This window comes from Sceloporus occidentalis, unplaced genomic scaffold (genome assembly GCF_023333645.1).
Source record: "Sceloporus occidentalis isolate IW3139 unplaced genomic scaffold, rSceOcc1.0.p SCAF_7, whole genome shotgun sequence".
NCBI classification, from domain to species: Eukaryota; Metazoa; Chordata; class Lepidosauria; order Squamata; family Phrynosomatidae; genus Sceloporus; species Sceloporus occidentalis.
Window position 1 is genome coordinate 7,792,709 of NW_028316987.1, and position 27,885 is coordinate 7,820,593.

General features: G+C 45.0%; 1 protein-coding gene across 1 annotated transcript in view; it reads right to left on the bottom strand.

The window, feature by feature from the left end:
* The window catches only part of LOC149309110 (inactive phospholipase C-like protein 2), a 41,063-nt gene extending 21,772 nt beyond the window's left edge, over positions 1-19,291 (bottom strand). Inside the window, exon 1 of the mRNA XM_089531809.1 lies at positions 18,977-19,291. Coding sequence (XP_089387935.1) covers positions 18,977-19,171 — 195 coding nt within the window. The 5' untranslated portion in view covers positions 19,172-19,291. The remainder of the gene's footprint in view (positions 1-18,976) is intronic.
* Between the last annotated feature and the right edge of the window lie 8,594 nt (positions 19,292-27,885).

Genomic DNA, 27,885 nt, shown 5'->3' on the forward strand with positions numbered 1-27,885 from the left:
TCTAAAACAAAACATGACAACAAACAGTACACCAAAACAACAATAAATAAAAACAATAACCCAGACAAGGCCCTGGAAATTATAGATAAAAGGTATATTCAGGAATATGCATTTCAATGTCTGTTCCTCCTCAAAATTGAGCCCTTCTCGGAATACTGAAGCCTGTCTGTAAACTATCCTTGAAGTAAGTACTCTGAACCCATGGGGAGCAGTTCTAAGTAAATTCTGTGCTTGTAAGAGTCTTAATGTTTTCCAATGTTAATTAATAAGAAAAGTCATTTGCTTTTCCCTTTGCAAATACCTGCAAGTAGGTAAAATTAATAACAACCTACCTGCCAGTGTTGACCCCCTTCCCCTGATTTCAGAATTAGCTAACCTGCCTGGAATGATTCCATTTGTTATTATTGTATTTCTACCTCTGGGTGCAGAGGGGACTGTCCCTTCCTGCCTGACTTGTGGAGGAAATGGGAGGAAGGGTATGAAATCTCTTTGCGTTTTGCCAGGCCGCTTGGAGATGTGAGCAGATCCTAGATCCCAGGGAGGGAAGGGAGAACGATACCACCTTGAACAGGGCAAAGATAAAAAATTGACAAGAGAGGGGGTGGAGGAGATGAATCAGTCATCATCCTGGTTGCATAATGTTCCATCTCTACGGTTACCACAGGAAGGAGGGGAAATTGATGGTTCCTAAATTGACACAGATCAAGGGATTGACAGGGAAGATGGGGAGATGCTACTCTCAGTTTGCTGGGTTTGGGGGAGGAGAAGAAAGAGCTCAGGGTTGAGGGTGGATAGGTATAGGTCCATGGTTCTGTATTACTTTGGCAGCTGGACACTGGAGCTGGAACAACAAAACCAGTGCCAGGAACGTAGGACTGGAACATAAGGGAGTCATAATGAGAGAGGAGGAACAGTCAGAACTTGGAAACATTCCTGTTTTTGGACTACAAGTTCTGAACTACCATCACCACCCAGCTACCAATGGCTATGACAGCAGGGGATTACGGGAGTTATAATCCAAAAAAGGAACTTTTCCAAGATCGGCATAACCCACCAGGAAGTTCTCTTCCCAAACGCCATCAAACTAGGGAAAAGTAGAATATTTGTTTCTGTGTGCTGGGAAGGATGAATTTACCAGTGGCTTGCCATGTTCAAAGGTTTAAACATGGGGAAGGTTGTGCTGAGCAGTGAATTACAGTGTGTCTGAATTCAAGGTCTCTGTTTGGCTCACTCCAGTTCATCTCTAACAAGGTTATGAAAACTTACAGGCAGGAGATGCAGATAATTTAGAAACTACATATGGGAGGGGAAAGGAGGGAAGAAGGCCAATTGCCAGGGAAAGAACTTTTCCGTTGCTGTATACACCTCTGTATTTTGCCCTCTCCGTGTCTCCTCCTATCATTTCTGCCATAGCTCAATGTCTTCCTTCTTCCTTAGGCTCAGCTGCCATAAATCCAAATTCTGCAACAAACAAGATAACAAAGAATGCAACTCCCACATTTGCAATAAAAAACAAGGGTTGTGCTTGGCTAAATCTTCCAATTGAGCTACTGCACCTTCCCCCAGTCAGGAGCTGTCTGGAGACATTGGTCTACAAATGCCATGCTGGTTGGGGGATGATGTGAACCATCTAGAGAGCACCACGTTCAGAAAATATGAACTTCGGCAATGGGAGTTCCTTCAAAGATGACATTTAAACTTTTCCAACCTTTTATCTTTCGCTGAGCATTTTAAGTTGAACAGTCATTTAATTCTTTTTAATGCTGTTGTAGTTATTGTACTTCATTGTTTTTCTTGTATTACACCTTTGGTGAGCTGGTATACAAGGCTCTCATTGTTTTTTATGCAAAACCTACATATCCACATACGTACAGAACTAGACTATCCTTCTGTTCTTACTATAATCTCTACTTTCCTTCTCCTTGTTGACTCCCTGTATTGTTGAAATTTAGACTGTGAGTTTCTTGGGGCATAGACCTGTATGTAGGTATGCATTTCTGTTATTCTATAAAGTGCTACATAATAAAATGCTGGTATTATATAACCTCTGCTATATATAGCCATTTTGTTATGAGATCGAAAGCTAGGGATCTCTGTCTGATCTTTTTGGAGAGGCAACAGACTGCTCTGGCCCCAGGTGGTGTCTCAAGTTGCTTTACAAAGTGCAAGTATCTGTTAACGGTCCAGATTCTCTCTTCTTGATGAGATAAACAGATGGATATGGTGTGTGTGTGTGTGTGTGTATAAAAAATGACCTGAACCACTTTCGAGAAGGACACTCACCCATCCCTATCCATATACTTTCCCACCACCAGACACAGCTGAAGAACCAAATCTGGACTTCTGTAGGAAGTCTGTATAAGAGGAATAACTTTTCCTCCCTTTGGAAATTGAACAGGTGTTCGGCTTGAAATGGTGGGAGCAGGGAGAAAAAGGAAAAAAACAAAATAAAATTAGAGCCAGGAAGGAATGCACTCCTAATAAAGAAGGCTGCAGGACTACCTAGCCATGCCAGCAACCAGCTAGGCATGGCTTAATTTGGGATAGGGCTCACCAAGGGCTTTGTTTCTCGCTTACCTCTGTGCCAGATCTGGCATATGCAAGAAACCAGTTAAGAAATTTCTGTGCTGGGGAATTCAGCACATACTTTGCATACATGTTCAGTCCCTGGCATTTCCAGGTAAGGCTGAGGGGAAGAAAAGCACTCTCTGAAACCCACAAGAACCATAGCTTGTCAGTTGAAGGATACTCAGTAGAATTAGATAGCTTCTTATTAGATAGCTTTCTATGTTGCATTTTGTATCATGCTCGTGGGCTTCCCAAAGGCATTTGGCTGACCACTAATGGAAAGGCAATGTTGGAAGAGACAGCTCTTTGCTCTGATGCAGCCAAGCAATTCTTATGTTCTTACAGAATTGTCTTGCATGCTAATGATAATACCACCTAATGTCACCTGGCAGCAGTCACTGATGCAGGTTTACAGCAGGAGTGAAAAGATGTAAGGCTACCAAATCATCTCTGCTGAGAAGCCATTTCCCAGAAGCTCCTCTTCGAATGAATTTCTTCCAGGCAGCAATTCCATCAGGTTGAAAGTAGAGGAAAGGCCCTTTCATACTACACCATTATACACCATGATTCTATTTTAACTGTATATTATGTGATCCTGAGACTTACAGTTTGGTGAGGGACTGGATCTCTGGTTGAGAATTCTAAATTGGAAGTCCCAGGGTGTTTCCATGGCAATTCCCAAAGTGGAACTATAGTGCTATAATTGTGTAGGGTGAAATGGCCCCTGGAGAGATGGAAAGCAGGCCCAGTCTTTTGGCTCTCCTGAAGCACCAGCATCTCAAGGCTCCACCTCTCTGTGGAATTGTTTTCCATCCCAGCTGTTAGTCATAAGGAGTTTGCCGCCAAGAATTTGCTTCTTTCCTCACACCCTCCCAGTCCATTTTCTTTTTGTGCTTCAGGTTATAAGCTTGAGGGCAAGGATGGTCTTGATAAATTGCTCTGGGAGCTTTGATTCTGGATAAAGGGAAGTGACAAAAATAAAATAAATACAAGATGCAAAAGATAATGAAGAAATGCAAGGCTGCTACTCCATGGCCACTGTCCCACTAAACTGCAATAAGCAGAACTATTCTTGCCCCCAGGGTTTGCAGTCAAAAAACCTGACAGAAAAAAGAGAGGGAGGAGGGGGAAAGAGTAAATTTGAGTGTTAGTTCCAAGTTACAAAGTTCTCTTAGGTATTATTTCTGCTAGGAAGGAAGGAAATCAGCTCCTTGCAGCTGCTATTTTTCTGGCTATGGATGGGACCAGGAAGGTATCCCTTTTGTTATGCTATCCTACCTTGGAGGAGAAAAAGCTGGCAACAAATGGCCTTTGGTCTTGTGGTTAAGCAAAAAAGCCAAAATGTAAGCCTGTGAAACCCCTCCAAAGGAGATAAGACTGCTGGTTTGAACACAGCCTTTAGAGATGGAGTGAAGGGGGGGGGGGGGGAAATGTGACAATCAACATGTCACTGGACTGTTGCTCACCTCATGCATGCCTCATTGCTGGCTTTGCTGGCTAGAACTGATGGACAGGGTTGGCTCCTCAATGGTTCCAGTGGAGCGAATGCTCCAGGCCCCTCACAAGCTCAGAGTCCCTTGAAGGGAAAAGATATAGTTTGCTTCCTTTTCTTTCCCCATCAATTCCTAACTTTCCCAGTATTTTCTCCTATCAGTATTCTGTATGTTACTCGAATAACTGAGTAAGTCCCACAGGGGATCAAGCTGTTGTCTCACTCAAGCTGTAGGGTTGAAAATGAGTTCACACACGAAGCTTTTTTGCTACCGTCTATTGTACTTTTTTATTTATACAATCATTTATTTCTAAGCAGACACTCCGAGAATAGGTCACACACAGAATCTCAGATCTCAGGGCCTAGAAACTTTTCTCCAGTCCTCAGGATAATGATAATGATAATGATGAGAATGTCAGACAAGAGCCCCAAAAGTGTGTGTGTGTGTACATAAATAATTGGTTGGACTTTATGTTTTTTATTTGAATAGTGTACTCTGTGCTGCTATTGTTAATGCTTAATATATCATGCTTAAATACATTACCAGGGACTTAATCTTTTAACACTACTTGTGAAATCACAAAGGGGTGTCCCTAGATCTCCATTTTCACATTGAAATCTCAAAGCCAGGGATCTGGCAACTCTAGTCAAACATGTGCAGAAAAGTTCCTATCTTTGTCCCCAACAACCCCAATCCAGCCTTGTTAAGGGAGTTGCAGTCCAACAACATTTTGAGACCCTCAACCCAACTCCCCCCATTTCTGAGGCCAGTTGCGACACTCAACACCTTCTTCCCTTGCCTTCCTTTCTCCTCCCTCCTATCCTCATCCCTTCCTTCAAAAGGCTGTCTGACACAAGGTACTTGGCTTTCTTGGTCAATTAACATCCAGAGATTACAGCTCCAAGTCCTACTAGCCCTTAATCTCCAAAGCCTGGGTGATCTGATTTGTTGCCCAGGATAATGAATTTGCTAATGATGACAAATGGGAAATATGCACCCTAGTTTTTTGTGGGTTTTTCGGGCTATGAGGCTGTGTTCAAGAAGAGTTTATTTATGTTTTGTCAGAAATAAACTCTTCTAGAGCACAGCCTCATAGCCCAAAAAACCCACTAAAAACTATGGATGCCGGCCATGAAAGCCTTCCACTTCACAATTTGCACCTTCTTCCCCTGAAGCTTCATCTTTCCTCCAACCCAGCTACCCCATCTACTTTTGCCTTTTGGGAAATAGACGGGTGTGTACATGGTGGTGTCATAGCCCTAAGATCATTTGAGATACGGTGCTGGGGAAGAGTGTTAGGATACCATGGACAGCCAAGAGGACAAATAAATGGGTCCTTAAGCAGATAAAGCCAAAAATATCCTTGGAAGCCACAAATAATTCTGGAAGCCACAAACTGACTGAGGCTGTCATACTTTGGCCACATTATAGAATCACAGAGTTGGAAGAGACCACAAGGGCCATCCAGTCCAACCCCCTGCCATGCAGGAAATCATAATCAAAGCATCCCCGACAGATGGCCATCCAGCCTCTGCTTGAAAACCTCCAAGGAATGAGTGAGGGCATGATTCACTGGAAAGGCCAATAATGCTATGAAAGGTACAGTAGAAGGCAGTAGAAAGAGAGGAATGCCATATCCTAGACAGACTCAATCAGGAAGATTATGGGCATGAAATTACAGAAGTTGAGCAGAGCAGTGGAGGACTGGTGTTTTTGACGATGTCTCATACACAGGACACCATGGGTCAGGACCGACTTGAGAGCAGTTAACAACAAAACCCTAAAACCCAACAGAAAGAGCAGCTAAGAGACAGGTGGGCAGGGGGCACTTCATTTTAGTAGCTGGTGGAAATGGAAACACAAAGGGACAGCAGCTGTGGAAATGACACCTGTCCCCTTGGCAGCCTCACCAATCTTCTGAGCATCTCTCTGTCTCTTGGCGGAATGCATCCCACTCCTAAAGGCAAACTGGAAATCCATCTGGAAAGCAGTGTTGCATTCATGTTGACTGTCCCAAACCCTTTTCTCTAGCCATCTGTCAATTCTCTCTGAAGAGCAATCCTTTTCTTTCGCCACCCCTTCCAAGAGGGCTGCATGGAGAGGGGGGACATGGTTTCAGTCTCTCCTGTAGCAGCTGCAGGTGTGTTGAGGGAGGGAGGGGAGGGGAGAGGAGAGCTCAGCCACAGGGCTTCAGCTGCCACTTTGACAGACAGACAGATCGAATGTGCGTCAGTCAAGCAGTGCTGTGACGACAATGAGAGCAAAGCAAATTTTGGGTGGGTGGGATGGGCGAGGAATTGTTGAAATGCTTCACAACCAGCCCATCCTCTCTGCATCACACCTGGACAAGAGGAACTCTCTTCTCTTGCACTTGACCAAAGCAAACAGAACAAAGCATAAAGAAACATTAGCCTTTTTGTGTGCCCTTCTGAAAGTACCTGGAAATCTCCTTGTTAGGAATGCCCTTAGGCTTCCATATCTGGACATGAGGACTAGGGTATGGGTGTAAATCCTCAACTATTGTGTCTTCTAGTGGCATGCTAAATAATTACAGTAGTTTTCTCCCCACTGCATGAGAAGGAAAAAACAACTTTCTTCCACAGTATTCTTTCTGTATTACAATGTCCTAAAGTGTTATGGAAAAATTATTCTGCAGAGAAGAACACATGGGGATGGAGAGTTTGTGCAAAACACAAAACAAAACATCCATATTTCCAGTTGTCTTAAATCCCATTTTGGATGAAGGATGGGAAATAAATTGAATAAACAGATATATAACAGTGAATTGCCCTAGCACAGTGCTAGGGAATCCTGGGAATTGTAGTTATTTGTGGCACCAGAACTCTCTGACAGAGAAGCCTAAACATCTCCCAAAACTACAGTTCCCAGAATTCCCTAACACTGAACCAGGGCAGTTACAGCGGTCTCAAATTGGATTATCTCCACAGTGTGTTTGGGACCATTGTATCCCACCCCTTCTCTAGAGAGATCAAGGTGGTAATGGTTAATTTAAAGTTAATTTCACAATAACACTGTAAAATAAGCTAAGGTGAGAAACAGGGAGTACTACAAAGGTCACTCAATGAATTTCAAGCTTTAGCAGGAATTCGTTGTCTCTGGTCCAAGTCTTTGCAAAAGTTACTTTTTTGGACCACAACCCACCATCAGAATGGCCAGTGTCATTTTGGACCACATCCCACTACGGACACTGGCCATTCTGATGGTGGGATTCTGGGAACTGAAGGCAAAAAATGAAGTTTAAAAGTTCTGTCCAAGTCTTCCTGATCCAGGGCATTCCAGACGTCATCCTGACTTCTATGAATAGGTTGCTCAGCTGTCCAGGCAAGGAGGCTTAGGTGTTTCTCCTCTGCACGTTTGCCAGAGCTCCCTATGGCCTCTAGTGCCCTATCCACAGGCATTTGCAAAAGGTTATTGCCCTTTTCTTCCATTCTGAATACATCTCAGCAATGCACTGGTACTAGACCAACAAGCCCACTCTCTCACTTGCCATTCCCAAGTGTGAGTGTTGCTCAGCCTTTTTTAAAAAGCTGCTAGAAAGACTCCACAACTAATTCCTTGTTCTTCAAGGTGCACAAGAAAGGCTAGCAAGTGTGGGGAGGGGGGGAGAGCTGGGAGGGCTGGATCGCAGCCCACACGCTTTGTATTAATAGCACTGGAGCAATCAGTGCTTAAAATAGTGCCGCAAGGAGCAAAGAGGCGGGTCTCGGGTGACAGCCACCTATTCTGCAGATGAGCAACAGTGACACAAGAACAATTAAAAGCCTGCTTTTAGAAATATGCCTACCTACCGGGGCACCTCCATCACAATTACTGGAGAGGTTCAGATTCTAGATTAGGGGACTTGTGGTAGGAAATGATCTGGGATGGGTAAGAAGAGGCTGGTTAAAGCAAAGCCTTCTTCCTTACCTGGAGCAGAGCTTCAGCTGAAGAGTGAAGAACATGGGTTTTGCTCTGATTCAGATACCCAATCCAATTCAGTTCAAATATAGGTTCCTAGAGAGCCAGCGTGGCATACTGGTTTGAGTGTTAGACTACGACTCTAGAGACCAGGATTCATTTCCCAGCTCAACCACAAAACTCACTGGATGAACTTGGGCAAGTCACATACTCTCAGCCTCAGGGGAAGGCAATGGCAAACCTCCTCTGAACAAATATTATCAGGGAAACCCTGTAATAGATTCACCTTAGGGTCATCATACGTCAGAGATGGCTTGAAGGCACACAACACAACACACACACGGACTTTAGAGACGTCAGCATTGCATAGTGGTTTGAGTGTTGGACTATGACTCTGGAGATCCTTAACTAAGCCATGAAACCCACTGGGTGACCTTGGGCAAGCCACATGCTCTCAACCTCAGAGGCAAACCTCCTCTGAACAAATCTTGCCAAGAAAACCCCATGATAGGTTAGCCTTAGGGTTGCCATAAATCAGAAACAACTTGAAGACACACAACAACAACAAAAACAACAACAACAGCAACAACAAATATGGACTTTAGCAGACCTAAATATCCTAAAGGCACCAGACTTTGTCTGATTTTGGTAGCTATGCAGGGTCATCTCTGGTTAATACTTTGGAGACCGCCCATGAATACCAGATGTGTAGGTTATATTTCAGAGGAAGGAACCAAGTCCCAGCGGATCCCAAGGGCCACCATAAAACCACTGTTTCTGGCTTCCGTATTGACTGTTCAGCCACCACCAGTATCTAAATACTAAACAGCAAGGGGATGGGAGTGTGTCTATCTATATGGTGTGTGTACACAGACATGTACAGTGGGGTTTGTTTCCAGGACCCCTTGTGGATGCCAAAATCCATGGATGTTCAAGTCCCATTAAATACCATAGCATAGTAAAATGGTGTCCCTTATATAAAATGGCAAAATCAAGCATTGCCTTTTGGAATTCATATTTTTTCAATATTTTCAAGTAATGGACAGTTGAATCCATGGATACTGAGGGCTGCCACTATAGGTGGATTTCTGAAAGGTTTCAAAGTGAATCAGCTGACATTGGATACTGCCCTTAAGACCAAAGGTGCCTTGCCCTTCTTCATTAAAAAGATCTCTAATAAAAAGGATTTTGAGAATGACCCTCAGGGACAGAATATCTGCTTCCAGGCAAAAAGTCCTAAATTCAATCCCCAGCATCTCCAGTTAAAAGGATGAGGTAGCAACTGAAAAGAAAAACCTCTTTCAACCTGCCTAAGAGCCACTGCCTGTTTGAGTCTGGTACAAGGCAGCTTCTTGCCTCATGATGGAAAAATCTCCACCCATTACCCTCCATATCATCCATCCATTAATTTATACCATACCATCTTCTCAGACTAGGACTGCATCTGCACTACAGAAATAATGCAGTTTCACACCATTTTAACTGTCATGGCTCAGTGCTATGGAATTCTAGGATTTGTAGTTTTGTGGGATACTTAGCCTTCTCTGTCAGAGAACCCGGACACCACAACAAACTACAAATCCAAAGATCCCGTAGGATAGATCCATGACAAATAAACTGGTGTCAAACTGCATTATTTCTGCAATGCACATGCAGCCTGGGACTCAAGGCAGATTACAAAAGATAGAAAATTACAATAAAAAGGCATCTGGCTAAAAACATACAAAACTGAGATTAAAACGGTATTAAATAAACAACAGAATTAAAACCATTTAACTATTACTTTTAAACAAATATATAATTTTCTATTTAATATTATAGTCTATCAAGAATGGCAGATCAGTAGATTATTTTCTCCAATGTGCCAGAGACTGGCAGCATCTTTGTGCCCAATGGCTACAACTGCTTTTTTTTCTTTCCTGGAAACTCCTCATGGGCCAGCAGCTGAAGGCTTGTGGACTGCTACCAGTCCATAGACTACCACTTTGAGTAGCAAAGGCTACAATTCCCAAACCAGGAGTTGTACTGCAATGGCATAGAATAGGTGCCCAAGAAGACAGCTCTCTGTCAATTTTGTAAACTCAGGGCTCAACCCCATAACCTACTTTCCATCCCATGTTTATGTTTCAAAGATTATTTTTCAAGAACACTTCAAATACAACAGTGGAGTGTCATAGATTATGCTATAATTTTATTATTCTGTACCTTCAAGTCGTTTCCAACTTCCAGCCCTAAGACAAACCTATCACAGGGTTTTCTTGGCAAAATTTTCTTTTGTCTTCCTCTGAAGCTGAGAGAGTATGACCTGCCCAAGATCACTGCTGAGCAGGAATTTGAACCCTGGTCTCCAAATCTGTCATCTAATACTTAAACCACTACAGAATGTTGGCTCTCCTTGCTATAATTATAATAATAATTGTTATTAGTTTCTATCTCATCTTTTCCCGAATACTGGGACTCAATGTGGCTTCGAGTATTAAAACCAGAACAAAGTAAAAACATACAAAAACAGCAGTAAACATACATATGTAAATGACCTGCAAAACAGTTAAACTACCTACAGAATTAAAACCATTTGAAAGTTTAACTAAAAGACAAGAGATAAAAAACACAGAACAAGAGATCATTAAAGGCCCATATCAATCAATTCCTAAAAATGAAAAAGATGATGGAGGGCATGTTTGGAGATCTTGGTGGGCTTTGGGTAGATGTGGGGGCTTGTAAAAGCTGAAAGGCTGGAACTCAGTGGGCTTCCTGGGAGTTTCAGGGGCTTCAGAAAGGGTTTATGGGCCATATGCAGTCTGTAGACTATACTTTCTCTTCTTCTGCCTGATGAGATCTCCAGTTAAAAACAGCACAGAACTGGGGAAAGACCTTTGTCTGAGACCTTGGAAAAGCCACCGTCAGCCAGAGAACCCAGCGCCGAGCCAAATGGATGAAGGGACGGACTGACTCAGCATAAGATATCTTTCATATGCTCATATTTAAACCTACTCCCCCCCCCCCACACACACACAAATACATTTTTGGATACTAGGCATAAACTCGCCCAGTTCAGTCTTTTACACCCTGCCTTTTATTTTGCTCTCTGCCACCACAGCCCCGAATCTATTATTGCAAACACTGCAAACAATAACATAAAATCAGAAAATAAATCCTTGTTTTCTCGCATACATGCACGCACAGAAAAGAAAATCTGAATTAAGAACATTTGCTTGAGAACATTTCCACCCACTCCATTTATTTCTTCTTGAGAACCAGGCTAGCTATGAGCCATTCATCTGACTCAGCACATCGCTCTTTCCCAAACTGTAGACCCCCTGATATGTTGGACTGCAATTCCCAGAAACTCTTAGCTGGGGAACTTCTTAGAGCTGTAGTGTAACACATCTGGAAGGCATCACTTCAGTAAATTGAACACAAGATGCCTATACTGCTCTGAGCCCCAGTCCTGAGAAAATGAGACTTGTTCACATAGATACCACTGGATTGCTGACAAAGATGCACATCTCAATGGATATCTTTGAGCATGAACAGAGTATGCAAAAGAGTTTGGGGGCACAGTTAGGGCAGGAGTGCCCAACCTTTGGCCTTTCAATATTTTGGACTTCACTTCCCAGAGGTCCCAGCACACACGGCCAATGGTGGGGGATTCTGGGAATTAAAAAAAGCAAAACATCTAGAGCCCAAAGGCTGGGTATCTTTGCTCTAGGGTCAATTCTCAAAATGATTTCAGTGCCAAAATGAAATGATACCAAGCTAGACTTGCAACAAAATGTTGCAGCATGGAATGGTCCTGTTCAGTTTTCCAGCCAATCAGCTAGCCATCTCCTTTTCTAAGACACTTCATGGTCTGTCTCCCCATTTCTCCTCCTCCTTGCCTTCACAAGTGAGTCTTTCAAGATCTTCCTTTGCACCTCTGACTGGAGGAGGATCTTACCATTTTTGTAAAGGGTTGAAGACCTTCTTTGATTCACTGAATTAAGCTACTGAGATGGATAGGGATTGAGGAGGATTTTGTTATTAGTATATTAGTATAATATTTTAGTATATTATAGTGTTGTGTTTTATTGTTTTATATATTGTATATGTTTGGCTATAAATCAACCTCGTGTATAAGTCGAGGGCAGGTTTTAGGGTCAAAATGATGGACTTTGATATGACCCATGGATAAGTCAAGGGTAAAACTTAGGGGCATGTAGCAAAGGGAAACAATGGCAAAGGAGTTACAAAATTCCAGCAGGAATAACTGTTTGCACTTCACAAAACTATAAATGTCAGGATTCTGTACAATGGAGTCATGGCAGTTTGACACCATGGCAGTGGTGTCAAACTGTGTTATTTCTAGAGGAACTCAACCCTGAACTCTCACTAACAACATGACTCAACTGAGCTGTTGTACTTTGGACATATGAGACAACATGACTCATCGGAAAAGACAATAATGCTTGGTAAAATGGAAAGCTATGGGAAAAATGGAAGATCACACTACAAGTGTGATTGATTCAAGCAAGGGAACATGGCCTGAGTCTGCAAGACCTGAGCAGGGCAGCTGATGACTAGGGATCTTGAAGGTCTCTCATTCACTGGATGATCATAAGTCAAAGTTAACCTGATGGCAAACAACAACAACAAAGCACTGGCTAAAAAACAAAAGTGACAGGATATTGTGGTAAATCAGATCCATTCTGACAAGAGATTGATGATTGCCCAACTTAAGAACTTAGAAAGTGTGAAGATTTCAGTAAGCTGAGACACAATAAACAAAGGTAACTGTTGAAGCGTATAAAGAGTTGTAAAGCCTGTTCCTTCACATTTACTTTTGAACATGATTATCAAACACATATTAAATTAGTAATGGTGGTTCACAACATGCACCACCACTGCACCATATTCAATGGGGGAAAAAGCTAAATGCCCCTTCACACAATTTCCTGCTGTTTTAATGGCTCTTCCCAGTTTTCCACTGAAATTTGCTCATGCAGTTTGCCTGTAAATTTCAATGGTACAGCTGGGAGTGGTTGACCTTGGGCAAGTCACAAAGTCCTTGCAGACCCAGGGGAAAGCAATGCCTCCCCATCAAAGAAACTTGCCAAGAAAACCGCATGATAGGGTCACCCTAGAGTTGTCGTAAGTCGAAAGAACTTGAAGGCACACAACAAATATGCAAATATCCCCAAATCCAAACTGAAGCATTCTGTATAAGGGAAATTCAACCTGTATCATATGCCAACAGGTGTCCCTAGCATCCTTAACCCTCCAGGAAGAAGATATTTCCAAAGCCCCTCACTATTAAGAGTCACTCTACCCCACTGGAGAAAGGAAAGGTCACATCAAAGGCAAACTAATGGTGAGAATCTACTGCCTTGACCCCTAACTGTTCAGGGAATATGGCCTTGGACACTTGCTTTTTGGTAAACAAGCCATAAATAACCGGAGGGAATCTGCCTCACAGTGGGTGGGTGTGAAGGGGGAGGAACGACAACTTTCCTCAAGGATACAGGCACCCAAAGGCTTTCACCTCCCCTTGGCTCACATGCAGAAGTTCTCAGAAACTATCTGCCCGGCCAATTCTGCCATACACTTGCTCTCCCGTCATGAGATAAGGCTATTGCTCAGTTGGCTCTGACGCACTTCCAGTTAAGGGAACTGAACCTGGGCTGCTGTCACACTGCAGAATTAATGCACTGCTTTAACTATCATGGCTCCATCCTATGAAATCCTGGGATTTGTAGGTTGCCAGCACCAGAGAAGGCCAAGTGTCTCACAAAACTACAAACTCCACAGCATTCAGCCATGGCAATTAAAGCAGTGTCAAACTGCATTAATTCTTCAATGTGGATGCAGCATCAAAGAAAGAACTGGCACCACCCTCCATGGGCTGTACGGACCAGTGGCAACTTCCATTTACAGTAGTGGCTGGAGATGTTCAGGCCCTGGGGCATAATCCGATCCTGTGGAATCCCAAACCAGCCCTCTCAGCCTTCCCAGATAGCCACATCCTCCTCCGCGCGACCCTATCATTTTTGTGGATCAGGTTTTTTTCCCCCCGCAGGTCTTTTTCCAGTTCTAAAATGTCTGGATGCTACTCCTAAAATTTTCAAAACTGACAGTAAGAGCTTTATGCTAAAATATAGTACCATTTTTGGGCCCATCATTTTGACTCCTGGAGCTCCCGAGAACTTCTCTGAAAATGAATTCAGCCTTCAGGATGAAAAATCTTCACCAACACTGATTTGCAAATATATCTTACTGCAAGTGTGGGAGCAAGTCTAAATCTTCAGCAAGAGGTAGACTTTCGGTGACTTTTAGTCTGATTTGAAATGAGCCCGGCTGGTGCAGAATATGTCAAAAGAAGTATTTTGGGACTTTTCCCATGAACACTGGAATAGAACCCCTTGGGGGAGGATGGGAGGAAGAGAGACTGGCTTTCCAATGTACTGTAGGAGTTTGAGGCTCAACGCAATGGCAAAACCAACCACAACCAGTGGGGGGTTTCTCTTGCAATCTGCAGATGGAAAGCCAGTCTTTGACTTCCATGAGCCCCAGCCATCATGACCAATATGTGGAGATAATGGGAGTTGTAGTCCTATAAATAGGGCACAAAGTATCCACACATCTTCCATAAGATCTAAGTGCCATAATCCTTCCACTTCTAGTAACATGCGCCACAGAGATGGAGGCCCCAATGTGAGGAATGCTGCTAAATATTGACATTAATATATCCTTGCACTGGGAGTCAGTGTGGTGTAGTGGTTTGAGGGTTGGGCTAGGACTCTGGAAACCAGGGCTCAATCATGGAAACCCACTAGGTGACCTTGGGGAAGTCACACTTTCTCAGCCTCAGGGAAAGCCAAAGTCCCTCTGAAGAAAGCTTGCTAAGAAAACCCTGTGATAGGGATAAGTTGGAAACAACTAGAAGGCACATAACAGCAAATCTTTGCATTCCAAATATAGTCATTTGGAATAATTATTCCTCTTTAGTTCTGTGCTAAAGAGCAAAGATATACAGTATAACTAAGCATGAAAGCTAGAATCGTATAAGCAACTGTATTCATTACCATGTATTCATTCATTACCCCATTATTGTGTATTGGATGTCAGAGCTGGACAGTTAAGAAAATGGACAAAAAGAGAATAAATTAATCTGAGATGTGATGCTGGAGATGAGTGCAGGGGATACTGTGCAGCAAAAAGAACAAAGGTTCTGCCTAAATTTTCCTGAGGCTGTCATGGCCACATCATGAGAAGGCAGGACTTAACAGAAAAGACAATAATGTCAGGAAAGGTGGAGGGAAGTGGAAAGAGAGGAAGACTACATGCTAGAGGGATAGACTCAATTATGGGTCACCGGTACTGTATGAATCTACAAGAACCTAGAAGAATACTGGAGGATAGGGAGTCTTGGAAATGTCTCATCCACAGGGTGGCTATGATTCGAGATTGACTTGAGCATGGTTAACAACAACAACAAAAGTTCTGTGCTTACAATAACAAAACACCATGCATGGACTTACAATGAACCAATTCACAGTCTGTATATTACTAAACATGTCTAAGATTGGGTGACAGCCACTGCATGTGTGAGTGGGTCACCAACTCCCACTGAACTTTCACCTCTCTTCACATTTTCACCTTTACCTCCAAAACAATGCTCCTGAACGCACCAGTCACTGTATGGCATTTTATATGTTTGATCAGAGCCGGTCTGAGTCATTTTGCAACCTGAGGCAAAGGACAAGATAGCCAATTCCCCACTAATCATTCCATATACAGAAGCTGACCAGAGAGATAAATTAATCTTCTTTCAGATCTGGTGATGGGATTGTATTCTGTCTGTACTACTCAAGGTGATGGTCTGTGGACCAGAGCTGCTGTGCAAGCCATCATCTGCCACTCCACAGCAAGTTTCCAGGAAAGAAACACTTGTAGACGATGGGGACAACTACAGTACTGGTCCTCGGCACACAAGGGGAAATAAAGACTGCCTCTTCCCCATAAGACAAACAAATGGGTCCTAGAACAGATCAAGCCTGAACTCTCCCTGGAAGCCAAGATGATTAAACTGAGTCTGTCATACTTCTGACACATCAAGAGAAGACAAGACGGATTAGAAAAGACTATAATGCTAAGAAAGTTGGAGGACTGTAGGAAGAGAAGAAGACTGCATTCTAGACGGAAAGATTCAATCTCAGAGGCCACATTCCTGAGCCTGCGGGACCTGAACAGAGTGGTTGAGGACAAAAGGGCCTTGGAGGTGTCTCATTCACAGGGTTGCCATGAGCTGAAGTTGACTCAAGGTCAGTTAACAACAACAACAACTTTCCCTTTCAGATGACCTGAGTAGCATTCCTCTACTGCACCTGAGGACAAGCAGGCTACTTTGCAGCTAGGTTCAGAATCAAAAGGGTAACCTACATGCCATAGTATTCCCAATCACTATGTATGGATGTGAGAGCTGGACAGTGAACAAAGTGGATAAAAAGAAAATCAACTCATTTGACATGTGGTGCTGGAGAAGAGTGCTGATGATATCATGGATGTCCAAAAAGACAAACAGATAGGTCCTTGAACAGATCAAGCCTGAAATACTTCTAGAAGGCAAGATGACTCAGTTGAGGTTGTCATACTTTGACCATATCATGAGAAGGCACAACCTATTAGAAAAGACAACAATTCTAGGAAAGGTTGAGGGCAGAAGAAAGAGAGGAAGACCACAGACAAGATGGCTGGGGAGGTCACTGAAATGAATCTGTAGGACCTGAGCAGAGCAATGGAGGGCAGGAAGTCTTGGAGATGGCTCATCCACAGGGTCACCATGAGCTGAAGCCGACTTGAAGCCGGTTAACAACCACCACAAATGTGGCACACATAGTTCCCCCCTCCAGCATCTCCCTGCCACCCTCTTGCTACTTGGGGTGACCACCTCACTCTGCCTAATGGGAATTCCTTTGGCACTGCTGAACACAACCCATTGTATGGAGGGCTCAAAACAGCCAAGGCTATACATGGAGATCCTGCACTGTGCATGACTGCAAAGGCACCCAAATGCAGGCAGGCAAACGCAAGCAGCAGCAGCACTAGAGGGAGATATGGGTTCACACCATTAACACAAAACCTGGCTGAAGTGGGGTTCTGTGACAATGGGGTTGTGAAACCACTCTGGGTTTCAGTTTGAACTCCTGGGAGCTATCCAAGGTGCTGAAGCTTCAAGCGCAAGCCCCCACAAACACACCATATGCACAGCACTTTGGAAAGCTCCTGTACATTTTGGACTGAAAACCGGACCCCCCCATCAGGAAAACCACCCTAGCCCCAGAACCTCTACAGAACTGATCACAGAGGGAATGTCCATAAGTGGCCAAACCCAATGTACAGTAATCTGGGCAATGGGCAATGGGCAGAAACAGACAGAGCAGCTATCATTTCGACCACTTATTGGCATCATTCACACATGCTCGTTGCATCATCATCACCGTTGCTGGATGCAACATCAAAAACGATGACTTGCACATGCTGGCTGGCAGGGTTTCCTAAATATAGAAGATGCAATGTGCAAACCATATTAAGCAATGTTTCCCCCCCAGAAAACTCCAGTTACACAGCTGGCTCCCCCACCTGCCCAGAGGTCATCCATTGTCCAGTGTATGTATGAACTAGGCTTTCAGATTCATCCTGACTGAAAGTGCAACAAAGTAAGAGTATGTTAAGGGATTGATTGATTTATTTAGGCAAAAAGAGGTTGCCACTGACAATGAGATCAAATGGGGTTTTTGCAGAAGTCAGAGGTTTGCAGACTGTGGCAGTTGGTGGCTTCCATGTCAGTGGGTCTGTGATGTTGGCTTTCAGTCTGAATTGAAACCAAGGGCAGTGGCTAACAAGAGCCAACATGGCATTGTAGCTTGAGTTTCAGACTGGGGAGAGCAGGGTTCGAATCCCAGCTCAGCCATGAAACCCTTGGGCAAGTCGCACTCTCTCAGCCTCAGGGGGAAGCCATGGCACACCTCCTCTGATCAAATCTTGCCACGAAAGCCCCATGACAGGTTTGCCACAAGTCAGGAAGGAACTGAAGGCACACAACAACAAAAGCAGCTAGTGCCAACAACAAATCCAAGGTGCTGAATGGGTTCAGTTTGTTTAAAATCAGGACTAACAGCCATATGGGACTCAAAGCCCTACTGAACTGTGTGTCACTGAAGACAAGACGGTGCAGCTACGCTGTAGAAAGAATGTCATTTGAGGCCACTTCAAGTGTAATGGCTCCGTCCCATGGAATCCTGGGATCTGTAGTTTTACAAGGTCTTTAGCCATCTCTGCCAAACCCCAAGATGGAGGCATGGCAGTCAAAGTGGGGTCAAACTGGGCTATTTCTATAAAGTGTGATGTTATGAAAGTGAGGGTTAAAGGCTGGACTGGGAAGGCAGACTGAACTAAATGCAGACAGGGATGATTCCTGGAGGACAGTCACACTTTTAGGAGTTTATCACACAAAGGAAGTTTATCCCAGGAAGATCCCAGGGGGAAAAAATCACAAAATTACACAAAACAGTTTCACACGTTGTGCAAAACCTGCCCTTAAAGCGGCCACAAAGAAGCATTAATGCGCATCTTTTTACTTTTGGGATTCCGGCGAGGATGCGTTTCCCACATTGCTTCATCTGCGCAAATGTGTGTGAAACTGTATTATGCATTGTATTTTTTACATTTTTTTGGAACCCGCCTCAATCTGAATATTATTATGATGATTATTATTATGCAATTACTGTCCATTTTTGCTGTATTTGTTGGCTATGCTGAAATTGGAGATAACGGGAGAAACTCCTTCAAGCCTAGAGCCCTTGCGTTTTGTTCTCAACAGCATCCTCCCCCCCAACCCTCCACAACCTTGGAAACCTGATGCTGGAGAAACAGAGGGCACTGGGGCATGTGCAGAGTGCTTTTCCCAGAAGAGAGGAGGAGGGAGGGAGGGTTCCTAGCAAGCGAGGATGGAGACCCACCTTCATGATGCCCGCCGAGGGTCCGCTCCTGGCCAGGCCTCCCTGGGGCTCCCTCTCCACCGAAGGGTCCCGGCTGCTGGGGGCCGAAGCCGAGGAGGAGGAGGAGGACCAGGAGGAGGAGGAGGCTTCGGGGGGCCCTGGCCGGAGCCTGGGGGAGCCCCCGGGGGCCAGACTGGAAAGGCTCCCCTCCGCCATCCTCCCCCTCCTTCCTCCGAGGGGACCCCAGCCCCAGCAGCCCCAGCAGCCCCAGCAGCAGCAGCCCGGCCCAGAGGGGCTCCCCAGCGCCTGACCCAGCCCCCGCTTGGCCCCTCTGCCTCCGAGGAGAAGGAGCTGAAAGGCAGCAGCGGAGGGAGAGAAGGAGAAAGAGGAGGAGGAGGAGGAGGAGAGGCAACGCCGCCGGGGAAGGAGGGAGGGAGAGAGGGAGGGGCCAGGAAGAGAACGCCCCCCGACCCTCCCCCTCTTTTTCCTCCTCCTCCTCCTCCTCCTTCTCTTCCCTCTCCCCACCTCCCCTCCCCTCCTCCTTCCCTCTTCTACCTCTCTCTCCCTTACCCCTCCACTTCTTCCTCCTCTTCCTCCCTCTCCCCTCCTTCTCCCCCTTTCCCCTCCCTCCCTCCCTCCTCCCCTTCATCTCCCTCCCCTCCTCTTTTTCTTCTTCCTTCCCCTCCCCTCCCCTCCCCTCCTCTCCTCCCCTCCTCCCTCCCCTTCCCCTCTTTCTCATCCTCCCCTCCCTCTCTCCCCTCCCCTCCTCCTTCCCCCTAGCCCTCCTCCTCTTCCTTCCCCTCCCCCCTCCTCTTCTTCCTACTCCTCTTCCCTCTCCCCACCTCCCCTCCCCTCTTCCTCCTTTCCCTCCCCTCCCCTCTTCCCCTCCCCTCCTCTTCTTCTTCCTCTTTCTCCCTCTCCCTCCCCTCCCCTCCCCTCCTCCTTCTCCCTGCCCTCCCTCCTCCTCCTCCTCCTCCTCTTCTTCTTCCTCCCCCTCCCCACCCACCCCCAAACCAACCCCCCAAGTGAGCTGCCTGTGGGGCTTTGCATCCTGAGTCCACCTCCAGGCCCCCCTCAGGCTGGCTCTGGGACCCCTGAGGAGAAGAAGGATTTGGATGTGCCCACGCAGGGTAAGCAGATGCCCTCACCTCAAAGGAGGGAAGGCTCAAAAAGGAGGACATTTTGGAATTTCTGCTGGATGGAAAGTTGAAATGGATGAGGATGCGGAAAAGTAGGATAGCAATAGCCATAGCAGCTTCATTTATATACCACTTCGTACCACCTAAGCAGCCTCTAAGCGGTTTACAACTGCAAGCTAATTGCCCCCAACAGTCTTGGTACTCATTTTAGCAGCCTCAGAAGGATGCAGGCCTGAGTCGAGCCTGAGCCCTTGGCTGATATTGAACTCACAACCTATGGTTTGTGAGTGAGTGGCTGCAGTACAAGCATTTAACTGCTGCGCCACCAGGGCTCTCAGGATGGGGATGAGTCCGGGGATGGGGCCACAGCAGCTAGCAAAGACATGCGTGTGCCCCTCTGGAGGGTCCAACCAAGTGCCAGCCATCTTCTGGGTGTCACCTTGTATGTCCCACACAACCTGCACACACATCCCAGTGATGCCGCTGCCTGGCTGTGCTCCCAAACCCCTCCTGTGTTTCAAAAGCCAAAACAGTAAAACTTAGGCTGTCATACTTTGGCCACATCGTGAGAAGGCATGGCTCACATCGTGAGAAGGCATGAATTCAGTTTGGGAACACATTACTCACTAGAAAAGAATAATGCTTGGTAAGATAGGAAGTAGGAAAAGAGGAAGACTGTGTTCCTGATGGACAGACTCAGTCAAGAAAGCCATGGCCCTAAGTCTGCAAGACCTGAGCAGGTCATTGGGTCGTCATAAGTTGAAAGCAACTTGATGGCAGTTTACAACAACAGCTGAAAGCAGGATCAGCTCTTGTTATTACTTGGATGTGAGATTGCCAATGAATACTAGGTGCTGTAGACTACATTCAACAGGGAGGAACTCATAAAACCATCTCTTAAGTATTCTTCACCTAAGAAAGCACTATCAAATTCATGGGGTTGGCATATGTCAACAGGCAACTTGAAGGCACATTCACCATTCAGAAAAGACAACTCTTGGGCTAAGCCTGTACTCAGAAGTGTTTTGTTCCTGCATTTTAAGTAGGCTTGCTTTCCTAATGATGTTATTGCATTGCTTGGAAGTGGACCAGGCATAGTTGGAAGCTTCCATCTCCCAGAATCCCTTGGACATGCTAGCTAGAGGATTCTGGGTGTTGTAAAAAAAAAAACATTTCCAGGTTTTGCTATTTTGTACCGCTGTTTCAAGTACCATTCTGTTTGCATCCATGCACCTAACTCTTCCTCAAATTGATATTGTTGGATAACCTAAAGATGAAAGAGCTTGAATGCAGAGCTCCCACTGTTTCTTCTTTGGCCCCAAGAGAGAGTAAATGGGTCAAGGTTGTTTTCCAAGTTTCAAGGATCAATGCAGATTTTGAAACAGGAACACTTTTGTGTCCAAACTTCTAAAACAGAGGCGAGGAAGTATTTTTCCAGCCTAGGTGAGTGTATCTAAGGGCTTGAACAGACAGGCCAAAATAAAGCTGCTTTGGATTAATTTGGAGGTATGCTGTTTAAATGATACATGTGTCCTAAAAGGCCAGAAGCCGCGCCAAAGCCACGTTTTAGTCCTAAGCACTGGAGCACAGCTTTGGCATAGCTTCTGGCCTCTTAAGGTGCAAGATGTGTGTGTCATTTAAATAGCATACCTCCAAAGTGACCTGAAGCAGCTTTATTTTGGCCTGTCTGTTCAGGCCCTAAGAGTATGAAAGCAAAGCCAATGTGAGTAGGCCCAGATGTAAACTGGCTGTTTCAAGCAATTAAGTGTGCTGTTTTTAATATGAATTCCATGTGTTTTTGTTTCTGAATATCTTAAAAGTAGTGTTTTAATTCACTTGATGGTTTAATCCTTTTTATACTTTTACACTTAATATTGTTTTCACTGTTATAAGAAACAAGTTCTGTCCCTTGAGCACAAAAGCATCACCCCTGTCTCCTGAGATCTGCCTTGAAAACACAAAGCTGGTATTACTGTACCTCTGGGGAGAATAATGGATTCCATGTCAGTGAAGTGGTAAATTTCTCTAATAGATTCCCAGTTCAGCCATGAAACCCACCAGATGACCTTGAGCATGTCACACACTCTCAGCCTCAGGAGAAGGCAATGCCAAACCTTCTCTGAACAAATCTTGCCAAGAAAACCCCATGATAGGTTCTCTTTTGGGTGGTTATAAGTCAGAAATGACTAGAAGTCACACAACAATAACCACAGCAGGGCTGCATCTACACTGCAGAATTAATGCAGATTGACACCGTTTGAACTGCCATGGCTCAATGCTATGGAATTTTGCTATTTGTAGTTTTGTGAGATATTTAACCTTCTCTGCCACAACAAACAACAAATCCCAGGATTCCATAGGATAGAGCCATGATGGCTAAAGCAGTGTCAAACTGTATTAATTCTGCAGTGTAACAGCAGCCCTTTAAAGATATTATTCAAAATGCAAAAACCTATTCTAAAAGCAGGTTTCGCACCCTGAACCAGTCCTTTAAAGTTTGGACTAAAGAAACCTACTGACAAGGAAACCACCAGGCTGCTGCTACCATGACCATTAAAAAGGTACATGCCTTTTAAAAAGGAGAGAGAGAATCACTTAGGCTCTGGAATAATATGATAGTGAGTGAACTATATTATTTGAGTTTCCAGTAAACTATGTACAATTTGTGGGTAAGAGAATCTTTTTTTAAAAAAATAAGGTGTTTAATCTTTAACCCAAGTCCACTGGCTCATAAATAAATCCATCTACTAACCCAGGTTGGGGATTGCGCAGTCCATGAACTGCACACTACCTTCAGGGATCTTTTGTGTGATGTGGAGCTGCTCAACTGTTGGGTTTGTTGAGGGAAAAGATAGAGAATTGCCTCTTACATTCTTCATTTAAATGCTACTCCCAGTGCCTTCTTAAGGCCTCAAATAGCATTTCCAAATGAAATAAGAATCAATGTCATTATAGGTGGGTGCAGGAATGCAGAGGTGGTGGAGGAAAATGAGGTGGGTGCAGCCTTCAAACCCAATAGATGTCCATCCCTATACTAACACATAAAATGCTTATAACCTATTTATCTAGCTATTCTAACATCACGAATCAGTGCCCTAACAAGAATCTGAGCAAAGGAAGCATTATTTTAAAGCAAGTGCCATAGGCCACTTCTGGCCTCTCAGGGACAATTTTTGAGCCTCAGGGCCCCCAGTGGTCAAAAACTTTGCCCCACATGTCCCCAATTTTTGCTCTAGGGGCATGAGAGGCCTTTCTACCATACCTTTCCTCCCTCAGGTCAGTTTAAGCCCAGGAGAAGTCTTGGATTGGTCACCTGGAGATGGTTCAAATCTTGGATTGGAGACCTGGAGATGGTTCTCACCATAGGCAACCAGGAAAGCCAATGCAGTGGAGACAACTCTGAAGCCAATGTAGTTGAACTGGGTGTTGAACTGGGAAATTTCAGTTCAGATCTCTGTCTAACAGAAGAAGCCAATGTAGGGGAGGTCAATCTCTTTCCACCCCTCCTACCTCACAGGCTTGTTGAGAGGAAAATAAACTGATGTCATACACTACCCTGAGCTTTTCGATTGCTAAAGTAACGTGAAGAGCTATTTACCAACTTGCAAGGGAAAGTTTTCTGGCATAACCAGCCTTGCCATAATAGAACTTGGAATTGTAATCCTTTGGATATCAGCTCTCAGCATCCTGGGGGATGCTGGGAACTAGAGTCCAAAATAATAATAATAATAATAATAATAATAATAATAATACAGTGCGCCCGCGCCATACGCGGACTTGAGCGTACGCGCTCAAGCGGCGGCGCGCGCACAGGGCAGAAGGGGCGGCACGTCCCATTCAATTGAATGGGCGCGCGCGCCCGCGCCGCCGCACACAAGCCCCATTGTTTCCAATGGGGCTCGAGCATAGGCGAATTCGCCTTACACAGAGGGATCCAGAACGGATCCCCCACGTAAGGCGAGGACGCACTGTAATTTATTTCTATACCACTTTTCCTGTGATCAAAGCGGTGTACAACAAGAATATATGTACATACAGCTTAAAAATATAAAATCCATAAATCTCAATATACATAAAAACACGCAGCCAAGAGTTTTTTCAGTCAATGATGTGCGAGTCTATCAAGAATAATGACTACAAAGAGTCAGACGGATATGCCAATCGAAATAAATGTGTCTTCAGAGCCTTTTTAAAGGCATCCAAAGTGGAGCAGACTCGAATTTCATCAGGAAGATTATTCCAGAGAGTAGGTGCTGTCGATGTGAATGACTTCTTGTGAGTTGTTGACAACCTCACTCTCGGACATTCTAATAAGAATTTCCCTGATGTTCTGAGAGTGCGGGGCAGATTATGTGGGAGAAGGCGCTCCTTCAAGTAGCTCGGGCCCAAGCCATGTAGGGCTTTATAGGTAATGACCGACACTTTGTATTGGGCCCGGAAGCTAATGGGCCGCCAGTGAAGAGATTTTAATACCGGAGTTATATTGTCTGCCCTAGATGTTCCAGTGACCAACCTGGCTGCCGCATTTTGCACTAACTGAAGCTTCCGGACTTGGTACAAAGGTAGCCCCATGTAGAGCGCATTACAGAAATCTAACCGAGAGGTTACCAGTGCATGTACAACCGTTTCAAGGTCCTTTTGGTCCAAACAGGGACGCAGCTGGCGTATCAGCCGAAGCTGGTACCAAGCATTCTTGGCCATCGCATCCACCTGGGATGACAGTAGTAGAGATGGGTCCAAGAGTACTCCCAAGCTGCGAACTTTGTCCTTTAGGGGGAGGCTAACCCCATCTAGGACTGGATGACAAATTTCCCTGCCTGGACTTGGGGTACCTATCACGAGTACCTCTGTTTTCTCCGGATTCAGCCTGAGTCTGTTTTCCCTCATCCAGCCCATTACTGACTCCAGGCAGGCATCCAGAGGAGAAATGCCATCCTTAGTCACTGTATCAGTCGGAGACATGGAGAGATAGATCTGGGTGTCATCAGCGTACTGATAACACCGAGCCCCATGTCTCCGGATGATCTCTCCCAGCGGCTTCATGTAGATGTTGAACAGCATGGGGGATAAAATGGCACGCTGTGGGTCACCAAATGTTAGGTCCCTTTTACGGGAGCAACAATCCCCCAGCCTCACCATCTGGGACCTACCTGAGAGATAGGATCGGAACCACTGGAGCGCAGTGCCTCCGATACCCCAGGCGTCCCAGAAGGATACCATGGTCGATGGTATTGAAAGCCGCCGAGATGTCCAAGAGCACCAACAAGGTCATATCTCCCCTGTCGATGCCCAGACAAAGATCATCGACTAAGGCGACCATAGCAGTCTCAACTCCGTATCCCGCCTTGAAGCCAGTTTGAAATGGGTCTAGATAATCGGTTTCCTCCAAGACAGCTTGGAGTTGGGAGGCAACTGCCCTCTCGATCACCTTGCCCAAAAATGGTAAGAGAGAAACTGGTCTATAATTGTTTCTCGACAGGGGATCAAGGGAGGGTTTTTTCAAGATTGGTCTTACTATTGCCTGCTTCAAGGCCGTTGGAAATATACCCTCCCGAAGAGATGCATTAATGATAAGATGTAATGGTGTTTTCATTGCATCTCCTCCCTGAACAATCAACCAAGAAGGGCAAGGGTCAAGAGCACACGTCGTCCTCCTTACACTTCCAAGGAGCTTGTCCACGTCATCGGTACTTACAGACTCAAAGTGATCCAGAATAACCTTGTTTCCAGAGTCACTGGATACCTCTCTTATTGACTCTGTCAAAAAACCGGCATCAAGATGAGCCCTTAGCTGAGAGATTTTATCGGCGAAGAAATAGTTAAAAGCATCACAGCAGGCTGTAGTTGGTTCTAATAAAGGGTTCAGGGTGGTCAGTACTTGAGTTAATTCCCTGACCACCCTGAACAGCTCTGCTGGACGAGACTCCGCCAACGCAATCCGTGCAGCATTGAATGAATTCTTTGCTGCACTGATTGCCACTCCGTAGAAACGTAACATGTTCTCATGGAGTGTCTTATCAGATATGTGCTGATGTTTCCACCAGTAACGCTCTAGTCGTTGCGCAGCCTGCTTCATCTGGCGTACATCTTTAGTGTACCAGGGTCTTCTGTTTGAAGCAGGCTGGTAAGGACGCTCAGGAGCGATACTGTCTATTACCCTGGTAAAGTTCTTATTCCGATTATTAACCAGGGATTCGACAGAGTCGCCATTGTTCCCAAACATAATTTTTTTAATTTATATACCGCTATTCCAAAGATCATAGCGGCGAACAGCAAGTAAGCTAATTAGCAAGTAAGCTAATTTGCCCCCAACAGTCTGGCTACTCATTTTAGCGACCTCGGAAGGATGCAAGCCTGAGTCGAGCTTGGGCCCTTTTGCTGGTCTTGAACTCGCAACCTTGTGGTTTTGAGTGAATGGCTGCAGTACCATTTAACCACTGCGCCCTCTAGGGTGTCTTGGAACCTTTTGGGTTCCATCAGCCTTCGAGGGTGGACCATTCTAATAGGTCCTCCACCCTTGAGGGGTTTTTGGATTGTGGTATTCAGTCCGACCTTGACCAGAAAATGGTCCGTCCATGACAAGGGGGAGATATCAGTTATCTCCACCCACGGATGCTCACGGTCCGTACTGAAAACCACATCGAGAGTATTACCAGCACAATGTGTTGGGCCCTGGACCAAAAGGTTATTTTCCCAAGCTCTGCCATGAATATACTCCAATCAGTCATTTCAGACGAGAGGCCCCAGAATTAATTGCCATGATCTTGCCTCTAATCTGTGTCCCAAAAGGAAAGAAAAAAGAAAAAAAGAAAAAAGAAAAGAAAAGAAAGAAAGAAAGAAAGAAAGAAAGCTCTTATGATGATCAAGCAAGTATAATTTTCCTGCAAAGAGGTCAGCCTTGACTCCTGCACTGGATGACAGAAACTTAGAATAATGGAATCATAGAATTGGAAGAGACCATGAGGGCCATCTAGTCCAAGCCCCTGCCATGCAGGAATTCACAATCAAAGCACCCCTGACAGATGGCCATCCAGCCTCTGTTTAAAGAAGCCTCTCCAAAGAAGGAGACCCTACCATTCTCTGAGGGAATGAGTTCCACTTTGGAAGAGCTCTGACTGCCAGTAAGTTCCTCCTAATGTTGAGCTGGAATCTCTTTCTGTGACTTTTCTCCAATAAAACCCTAATCAGAAATAATGACCCCAAATGCCCCCTCCACTTGACTGACTCCAAACAACTGCAGTCAGGAGAAATTGCCTCTAGCAGCTTCCACCTAGAAGACCCACCATTCTCCAGTCTTTCCATTGATCTCTCTGAGATAGCAAGAGGTGTTAATGAGATCCTGGAGCTTGGGTGCTCTATAATTGGCAACAGTGCTCTGCAAGATCTTGGTCAGACCAAGTCAAATGGAAGATCCAGGTCCGTGGCCTTTATAGTGAAGTAGCAATTAGTTTGGAGATGAAAGAACCCCTACCTGGACCTGCTGAGCACCAGCTGCTAGCATCAAAGCAGGAAAGTTTGCAGAGGGTAGGTAGATAAGTAGAAGCCAAAGGCTGGGGGAAATTGGGTAGTGGGTCCCATGTCAGTGGCATGCTTCTGGGTGTTAATGTGAGCTATAAAAGAGTTATCCAAGGTGCTGAATTTGAGGATAATTTCCAACTAGGATGCCTCACTGAAAAGGAATCCACAAGCTGTCACAAGCCTGGGAAAAATGTTGCCATCTCTGAGTGTTGATACCAAAAGTGAGACAGCCAACATTCAAACGGGGATCTTGCAGGAACTTAGATCGTCTAC